At 34.7% G+C, this 10,537-nt stretch overlaps 1 protein-coding gene across 1 annotated transcript; it reads right to left on the bottom strand.

The window, feature by feature from the left end:
• Positions 1 to 333: 333 nt before the first annotated feature.
• On the bottom strand, positions 334 to 3,577 carry LOC145607670 (xylan glycosyltransferase MUCI21-like). The gene is made up of 3 exons (XM_081663263.1): positions 3,010 to 3,577; positions 2,510 to 2,587; positions 334 to 1,916 (listed from the first exon to the last, which is right to left on the bottom strand). The coding sequence occupies exons 1-3, from the start codon at positions 3,251 to 3,253 to the stop codon at positions 646 to 648; spliced, it is 1,593 nt and encodes a 530-aa protein (XP_081519389.1). The 5' UTR covers positions 3,254 to 3,577; the 3' UTR covers positions 334 to 645.
• Between the last annotated feature and the right edge of the window lie 6,960 nt (positions 3,578 to 10,537).

Raw genomic sequence — 10,537 nt, 5'->3', positions numbered from 1 at the left:
GAAAATGACTAGAGCATATACAAATTGGTCCCAATTTGACCATACCCAGATCAGAAACCGTGTTTATTTTATTGGATTAGCCTAAATTCATGAATAAGGTCCAATCCCTAGGTGGGACATGACATTAAAATGTGATTAATTCATTAATTAACTAAGGTTATTTAGGCAACTAGCCATGTTATATCCCTGACATTAATTAGTAGGATAATTAAGGTTGGCAGAAGTATATTAGAATAATATGATGATTAAGCATCTTCAATACAATTTGATCTGGAAAGCTGAGATTCTTTTTTCATTACAACAGGAAATGGGGGCACCAAAATATGTTTCATATTGCCAAACCAATCTTATTCTTTGCTTACTATTTCATTTACATGACAATTACAGTCTCTACAAAATTTAAAAAAAAAAAATAATTCCTCCTAAACCATCTACTTTATATTGATATACATTGTTGTTTCGCAATGAATTATGTTGGCTGCAGCCGCGGGGGTAACCAACCATCCACTCACCGTGTGGTGGACAGGCAGGCGCGAGGTTGGTTAACCCCTGCAGCAGAGCAACCACCATAAGACATTATCAAAACAAAGGAATAAAAGAACAAAAGAACAGGCAACCAGCAGATATCAGCAGAATCAAAATTGACTAAGAGACTTGATTTCGTCTAAGAGCTAAGTAATCATAAGCATGAACAAGCCGCTTCTTGAATCTCTTAAGATCTAACTTGACATTCTGCTTATCCAAATAGATCCTCTTAGTGAACTCCCATCCTTTCGCGTTAACACTGTCAGGGTCTGTTAAAACAGGATCACTTCTATCATAATCATCATACAGTGAGCTCTCTCTAGGAAGGATTTTGTATCCAATGTACTTCAGACCGAGCTTCATTGATGGATCACCATAGTAAGTCTGAGCTGCCCAATCGGTTCCTAAGGGAACAACTTGGATGAAAACACGACCAGGCTTAACGAAGAGAAAATGTGTCATGGCAGCACCATGAACTCCAATCATCACATCACTCGAGTTCAGTACCCTATAGATCTTAGCTAACTCAGTAGTCTTTTCAGGCCTTAAAACCTCCACTCGAAAACCAATCTTTTCTGCTAGTTTCACCAATGAGTCTTCATTGAGTATTGCCCTTGAACCACTTCTTGAAAGGATGACCAACTTTGGTTTCTTAGGCTGGTAATCTAGCTCAAGCAATGAGGTAGAGGTAGGCGATTGTGACAGTTGCTTCTCCCTTTCCTCGTCTTGAATCAACCCTTTAATCCGAGGCCAATAAGCTCGGTCTAAGATGTCCCGGAAATCCCTAATTGACTTGTTCCTTTTCATGAGGGACTGATCAATAGTGAGCTCATCATGTATGTTCAAACCCACAATGGCTTCCGGGAAGCAATGTGTACGATTATCCGCGCTATAATTGATTGTTGGGTAATCAGTCAAGTGGGAAAGAATGTCACCATACTTGGTTATCCACCAATTATGATACTCAAGAATGACAAACACAACTTTCTTGTTAAACTGCTGAGAGGTGATGTATAATGGGATTATACCATCATTGAACTCGTGGTAGACATTCCCGGTATACCCTCCTGTTGAGAAGAACACGGCTGGAACATCATGGACAACATCACACTTACGCTTGGAAATGCTGTTTTCGTGCTTCGACACAAGGGAAAGTTCATCAATGGTACTCATTACACTAGTCTCCCATTTTCGAGTGTAAGGCCTAATCTTTTCGCGTTGGTACTCAAATTCTTCGACGATTTCATCCCCATCTTCCAATAAATGAGATGAACCTCTTGGATCGTTTCGAGTATAAAGGAAGACTGAAGATGAAGGTGAATGTGTCCTAATGTCACCCTTCATATAACAGACATCAGTCCTGATACCACTTCTATCACAACAAATTGTTCCTGCATTTATAAATTACAAAACATTTAGAAAAATAATTCAACAAATAACAATAAAATCAAAAACCATTTCAAAAAATCATTTCAGCATTTGAAAATCATAAATACAAGCCTTTTCTTTCTTTTATTAAAATACTTCAAAGTTCAAATTACTCTGATGTAAGCCATTGTTGCACAAAAAAGGATCTAACAGAAAACTTCCTTTTTCCCTTTTTTCTGCAATTTTATATTCAGAATGGAAAAGAACTAATTAATAAGTTCATCAATGCAAACTCATAGCAACATGCCATTATTGACAGCTATCCTAGTGACAAATTAATGCATCTAAAATCAACTTTACCATATGATGTATTAATATTAACTTCATCCTAACATAATTTTTGTTAAATACTATCAATAAGTTAACAAGAAAGACATTTTTTTTAAAATCAATTTTTGTTGGTTTAGAGAGAACCACTAGATTATAGATTGCAGCAATGATATAGACGGAATTTGATATCGGGTATTAACTAAACTAGTTGGCATCCATGACTTCAGCTTGACAGATAAAAGAATAAAATGCTACATTTATGAAGACAGATAGAGAGAGAACAAACCATTAGAGACGGAAGAACAAAGAGGAAGCTTAGAAGCCATGTCAGAACCCATATGCTCATCCTCTGCTCCTAATGAATCTACAAAATTCACAAACAAATAAACATAAATCATTAAAATACAGTTATATTAATCAAAAGAAATAAAAGTCATTAAAGTACAAATTTTTATGATTAGAAACACATCAAAACAGGGGATTTAATAAAAATAATATTACAAGTTTGGTAATCAAACACCCAATAAAACAGGGATTCTGCAAAAAAATTTGAAAAACCCTTAATTTTTGCAAAAACTATCATGATTATAAACCCACTAAAACAGAGATTTTGAAGAAAAAATAATAGACAAAAACCAAGAACTTTTTTTTAAAATGATGATTAAAACCTACTGGTTCACTAAAACAGGTATCCAAAAAATCCCAGAAAATTTTTCAAACATGAAATTTCCCAAAAAAAAAAAGAAAAATTGATAGAAAAAATGAGGAAAATGAAATGAAACTTACAGAGGAGAGAGAAAGTGGAAGGAAAGCCAAAGAGCTGAGGAGTCCAGATGAGACTGCAAGAGAGAAGAGATAGAAAGAGGAAAGAAAGAAGCTTGGGTCTAATAGCTCTCTTAAAATAGTTTCCATTAATAGTAGTAATAATCCCAATTTGTGATTCTTCATCTAATATAAAGTTTTTCACTAATAATCCATCTCCTCCTTTCTTCATTTGATGTTGGTAATAGTATCTTTGATGATGCACCATTTTTTTCTCTCTATAAAAATCCCACCTTTTTTTGCTTGTGTTCTTCTTTTCAATGGCAGAAAACCCAGGACAAAAAGCTCTGTTTTTTGGGTTTTAGACACAGAAACCGAGGCAATTTTAAATTTTTTATTTTTTTGAGAGAGGAGAAAGATAAAGGAAGTATGGAAGATTATGAAATGGGTTTTAATGGGTTTTTTATTTTTTAATTTTGGGAGTGAAATTAATGGAGGAAGAAGAAGAGGAGAGAAAAGGAGGAAGAAAAGTGTCAAAAGAGAAGAAGAGTTCAAGGAAAGGAGGCGTTGAGTGAAGAAGCAAAATGGGTTATATAGAGAGAGAAAATTCAAGCGTGTTTTTTATTTCAAAAAAAAATCAAGCGTATTTTAGACGGTCAAACTCGGAAGGGAGGGACTAGGGGGGATTTGATTGGAAGGAAAGTGGAAAAACAAAGGGCAGCTGGTTTTGGGTTTTTTGGCTTTTGGAAAGAGTATTTTACTCCATTTGAGGAAACATTTCTACTTCTTGCTTATTTCTCCTAGTGATTGCTGCAACGATTTGATTTTTACGGTATTTTTGACATACAAAGGAAAAAAAAAAACATACGTACAGGGGAATGATAATATAACTACATCACCCGAGAAAGATCAATGCGAGCAAGCTTCACTCTGACCTACTTGCAAAATTCTATGGTCAAGAGATAAAAATGGACGTCGCTTTGATCCCACATAATCTATCCTACAACCTGCAGAAAATCCATTTTAACATATCTTACCTAGTCTTAGAAGACGAGAATGAGAAATAATTCGTTGTTGGTGAAGCAAGCAGTCAAAACCTAGCTTGAACACATATGGCAAAGTTGAAAATCGGAAGTTCGGCTCTTGTAGACTTCCTAGTTCCTACAGCCCCCTACATAAGACTAACTTGAAATTTCGAGTTAAACCTTGATTTGTAGCTGAATCAAAGAGAAGCCCAAATACCTTTTGAGGTGCAACACTTTGGTGCTTTAAAATTTATAATTTGTTATTGTGTATTATTCTCAATTATAAAAGGTTTTTTCTTTTTAAATACAATTATACAAACTACGAGTATAAAATTTCATTTTTCTCTCTAAAATTTGCAAAAATGAATTGTGCAATTTAGAATTGAATTTTTTATAGGAAAATTTCACATTTGCTACCAGGGAAAGCACCCGTTTTCACATTTGATATCCCTTTAATTTTTTATTTTATATTACTACCACCTAAATCAGAGTTTTTTTAAAAATCACTACCACTTGACAGATACCGTTACTATTTCCGTTGCCACCACCCAACCACCGCCAGCCACCACTCCTTCCCACCCACCACTTCTTCTCACCCACCACTCCACCAGCTGTCACCGCAACCACCACTCACCATCCAGCCAACCATCTGTGACTCCCTTCCCGTGACTCCGACCAAACCAGCCACCAGCGAGCCTCTTTCTTGCTGCCGACCAGCCACCACAACGAACCCCCCTACCCTTTCCCCGTTCTCGCAGCAGCCCCGACCCCGCGACTCCAACCACTACCCTGTCGGCGCCGGCGTCACGTTCCCAGCCCCCTCGAAAACCCCATCTCAGCCCCCTCTCTCCCCTCGAAAACCCCCTCGATCCTAGCCTCTCTCCCCTCGAAAACCCCCTCGATCCCAGCCCCTCTCCCCTCCCCTCGAAAACCCGATCCCAGCCCCGTCCTCGTCCCCCATTCCCTTTTCCGGCCGCGTTGGCGTTGCTTTGTTAGCCACAAATCGCAATTCCCTGCCACCCAAAACCACCCTAAGCGAAACCCTAAAACTCGTTTAGGGTGGTTTTGGGCAGGGAAGTAGGGTTTAGGGTTGTCGGTTTTGGGTGGGGAAGGGGAGGGGTTCGATTCCGATGCCGGCCGCCGCCTCTTTGGGCGCTGGCCGCTGGCAAGGGGAGGGTGGCTGACGGGGAGCGCAAGGGTTTTTTGGGTGGCTGGTTTTTATTTTTTTTATTTTTTTATAGATTTTTTAATTTTTTTTAATAAACTTAAAGAAAATCCTAACGGATTCCGTTAAGTGGTAGTGATTGTAACAGGTAGTGTGTTTGTGTGGTAGTAGTATAAAATAAAAATTAAAGGGGTAGCAAATGTGAAATAGGGTGCTTTCCCTGGTAGCAAATGTGAAATTTTACTTTTTTATAACCTAATTTTTGAAATTTTAATCTCAAATGGGGGGGGTGTTCTAGTGATAATATGATGCACAACCAACAAGTGCATTTGATAAACGGGCCTGGGCCACACCCGCCACAATTGTCCACTTTATACGACCAATGAGGTTTCACCTCAAAACCATATGACAATGAGGGGAGTAGCCCCTTAACTTTATAAAGTGGACACAACTTTCTTATTTCTTCAATGTAGGATTCACACCCGGCCCAATACAAACTCTCACTTATACACTAAATTTATGTAGGATAACACACCACTCACATGTGGGTTTTTCTCATGGGCTCAACAACATTCTAGTGTACGATTCGGGAAAACTATAGTTGTATTTGATAAGCCAACAATTTTTAGTGACAAGAATAATTAAGATAGTGTACATGTAATTAATTTTAAAAAAAGACCTACATCTAATTAGTGACATCATTGAGATAAGATGCAAATTATAAGTCAAATTTCAGTGGTACAACATAAAACATTTAATTTGAAGAAATAAGCATACAATAATTTAAGCTTCAGCTTAGTTTGATACGCAACTTGCTGTCACACTCTCATCTTATAACTAAGGCCCGATTATTTGATTTATTGCATTCCTCTGATTCTTTACTCTCTTAGGTCATTATTTTGGACTTTTTAGTGTTTTGGGCACTGCCTAAGCTACTTGCTGGATATTTGAAGAAGGAAAACAAACAACTAAAATTGCCCGCTAATAGCTGTATAAATAGCATTCACTATATTAAGTGGAGTATTTTAAACTACATAATTCATAGATTATTAGGAAAACAAACTTACAGAAGTAGAGTTGTTCGGGAGTTTAATTAAATGAGTCGAACTAACACCTTTTTTATTGAGATGAGAATATCAAAGAAAATAATTTGAATATTTTGTTTCATTTCTTCGGATTATTAGTTGTGTAAATAAGGCGACAAATAACTTTACTTTTTTAGTTTGTGATTAATCCTATGGAGAGAAATTATATCTTTCTTGTCCAAAAAAAAAAAAAAAAAAATTATATCTTTTGGTAACAGTGTTGAAATTGGACTTACAAAGTTACAAGTATTCGAAAGAGGTGAATATTTCTCAGTAGTTAAACCATGCATTGTTTAGCGTTATTCTTCTTGAATTAGTAGATTTATAAAATAAAGTACGTAGATACTTAGGATTAGGCAGTATAATATTATTGATGGATAAGCTCCAATGTAATTGGTTCAACCTTCAATGGTTTATGAACCCTAATCGATTTCGATAAACTCCAATGTATATGGTTCACTCTTTAATGGTTTATAAACCCTTCGAATTACCTTATTCTTTGTATGTAATGACTTTGTAGATATCATTTTAAATCACAAGTCGTGTTATAAAAATAATATACACCGTTTAAAATCAAAATCTAATAACTTGTGACCATACATAACACACCATTTATGATAGATATACAAGAGAAAGCTAAGAATAATACAGATGCATGGAGGACTTTCCAACTCGATCTCTTATATAGTTATATACATGAATTAAGAATTTTATCACTTTGTAAGCTAAGATTGTTCCTTTAGTCCCTTGAAATAACCCTCTAATTTCATGTAGTATTCCATACGACCATACATTATATTTAGTTTATAATAAATGATTTATTAATAGAATTTCACCTAATCACAACAATATAGTAATAATACAATAAAAATAAAAGGTGACCAATGCAAAGTGGGAAACAGGATGCCATTAATTGGGAGATGAAGAGAAGATGGATAAGAATCTGATCACATGTACAACATGTGCTTTGTTTCTTGCTACAAAAAAAAGAGTGCATATTTTTGGGAATGAGCTTTATTACCATCTTAATTTTATAATTATTCTCAACTTGTGACCAACTGACCAACGAGCACTCATCTGCACATTTCTACATTACCACATGTTTTTGCAACTAGCCATTACCAACAAAGAAATTTGATCTCCTTTATGCTAATTCTCAAAAGAGTATAAGGATTTTATGTGTTCTCAATTCTACTAATTTTGTTGGTTTAACATTAGACATACGTGGTGACAGACATAGCTATTTGATCGATTAAATCTCGTTTATAAAATTACGCTGTTGTCGTCAATCAGGGTTCTCTCTTAAATGTGTAATACTGATAAAGAGCTAGTTGATTTATTAGGCCCCGTTCTTTAGAGCTGCTCTGCTCTGCTTTGCTCTGCTGAAATCTGCTCTGCTTTGCTCTGCTGAAATTTGCTCTGCTCTGCTTTGCTCTGCTTCAATCTGCTCTGCTCTGCCCTGCTCTGCTTAGCTTAAAATTAATACTTAATATTGAATTATTATAATAATAATGTATATTTAATAAAAATAATAATAAATAATTAATACTTAATGATAATAATAATTAACATTTAATAATAATAAATAAATAAATAATATTTATTAATAATAAGTAATATTTATTAATAATAATACTTCCTCCGTTTTCTTTTACTTGCAACATAGCCTTGTGGCACGTGTTTTGAGCTCTGGTTTATGTAATGTAAATGGACAAATTTTTCATTATAATTTTTACAAATGATACTTAACTCTATTCTAATTTTCGTGTAAAAATTATATTGATAAAATCGCTCGTTTACCCTCACTAATCATCTCCTAAAACTGCGTACTTAAAAGGTGTGTTGCAAGTAAAAGAAAACGGAGGAAGTATATAATTGATATTTAATAATAATAATAATATAATTAATATTTAATAATAATAATATTAATAATAATATAATTAATATTTAATAATATTAAAATTAATAATAATAATAATATTTAATATTTAATAACAATAATAAAGCATTACAATTATTATTATAGTATTAGTAGTAGTAGTAGTAGTAGTAGTAGTAGTAGTAGTAGTAGTAGTAGTAGTAGTAGTAGTAGTAGTAGTAGTAATAATAATAATAATAATAATAATAATAATAATAGTAATAATAACAATAATAATAATAATAATAATGATAATAATAAAAAAAATGAAAAAATTAATAATAATAATAATAATAATAATGAAATCTGCTCTGCTCTGCTCTGCTCGGCTTTGCTTCAATCTGCTCTGCTCTGCTGAAATCTGCTCTGCTTTGCTCTGCTCTGCTGAAATCTGCTCTGCTCTGCTCTGCCCAGAAGCTCAAAAGAACAGGGCCTAAGATTGATTTGAGGTATTAAAAAAGAATTAAAACAGCTTCTTCCATCATGTTAAATTCATTGTCAACAAATCAATTTTCTAGGTGTATATTACAATTGTTTTCAACCATTTTGCTCTAATAAAAAAGATCACATCATTATGAAAATGAAATCCAAATTAAAATATACTTGTAAAAAGTATATTATTTCTATAGGAAATTTTTATAGCTATGCTACAAATTAATTTTTATATATAAATATAAATGTAGTTTTTAATTAATTATTTTTTTCAAAAATTTTATTAAACTTGATCAATAATGTCCATTCACCGTGTTTTCAAAAAAAAAAAAAAAAATCTCCATTCATCAAAAAGGTATAAAGAAGGAAATATGTAAGTACAATGTTTAATTTTCGTATATATATAGTTTAATATTTTAATGTTGTACACAAGTTGTATTGTTCCACTATTTATTGTGCGATTTGTGCCTTGCTAATCAATATCAATCAATCAATATACCTATACTAAAGGCGAAACCAGAAATGACACTTGTCATAACCTGGATAAAAATTTTCCCTCCAAAAGGTTTTTTTTTTTTTTTTTCCTTTTTTTTTTCAAAGCTTCTTAGAGAAGTATTTAGTTTAATAGTTACTTTACAATAATATTTCTTTTCTATTTGGCAAGTATATTTATTTTTACACATTCAACAAGGATTTATATATTTATTTATTTTAGGAAATTTTGACTTTTGCTACCTCACAAACACCTCGATTTCACTTTTGCTACCTATCAAAACTTTTATTTTATTTTGCTACCTAACACTTGCCCTTTTTTTAAATTTTGCTACCACTGAACGGAATCCGTTAAGGAATCCGTTAAGTGGGTCCATAACGACACGTGTCGTGTTATTATTGGCCCAAAAAATAAAAAAAAATTAAAAAAAATAAAAATTAAAAAAAAGGGAAAAACCTAAACTACCAAGCCACCACCCCCGCACCACCCCCGCGCCACCACCACCTTCCCCCACCTCACCGCACCCCTCCCCGAAGCCACCAGCCGCGTCGCACCACCACCCCTACCCACCGGAACCCTTCCCCTCCCTTTCTCGCAACCGCCTCGCCCCCAAAAACCACCAAATCCAAAAACGCACCACCACCCCTACCCAAAAATGACCACGATTTGGCCTTAAAAGGCCGAAATCGGCCGATCAAGGCCACTAAGCCCCAAAATCGGCCAATTTTGGCCATTTGTGGCCAAATTCGGGCCATTTCGGGATTTAGGGTTTTTGGGTTTGGTGGTTTTTGGGGCGAGGCGGTTGCGGGAAAGGGAGGGGAAGGGTTCCGGTGGGTAGGGGGTGGTGGTGCGACGCGGCTGGTGGTTTCGGGGAGGGGTGCGGTGAGGTGGGGGGAAGGGGGTGGTGGCGCGGGGGTGGTGCGGGGGTGGTGGCTGGCCAGCTGGGTAGTTTAGGTTTTTTTTTATTTTTTTTAACTTTTTTTTAAAATTTTATTTTTATTTTTTTGGGCCAATAATAACGCGACACGTGCCGTTATGGATTCACTTAACGGATTCCGTTAAGTGGTAGCAAAACTTAAAAATAAAAGAGTAGCTGTCAGGTAGCAAAATAAAATAAAATTTTTCCGAGGTAGCAAAAGTGAAATCGATGTGTTTGTGAGGTAGCAAAAGTCAAATTTTCCTTTATTTTATGACGGGAACAAAGTCATATAATACAATAATTTAATATTATCTATAAGACTATAACTTTGTAATGTAATCCATGGTTATTTTTATTAGTCGTGCATGCATTTCTTCCTCTGTTTTCCTTAAAGATTCAAAAAAATTGTAATTACAGAACTTTCATCCTATTTTGCAATTTGATATTATTTTTTATAGTAAAATAATTGTATTAAACTAATGATAAATATTGAAATTACCGTGCATGGCACGGGA

The sequence above is a fragment of the Chenopodium album genome, chromosome 23, assembly GCF_948465745.1.
Source record: "Chenopodium album chromosome 23, dcCheAlbu1.1, whole genome shotgun sequence".
NCBI lineage: Eukaryota > Viridiplantae > Streptophyta > Magnoliopsida > Caryophyllales > Amaranthaceae > Chenopodium > Chenopodium album.
Note: the sequence above shows the minus strand (reverse complement) of the source record. Positions and strands in the feature narration are given on the sequence as shown.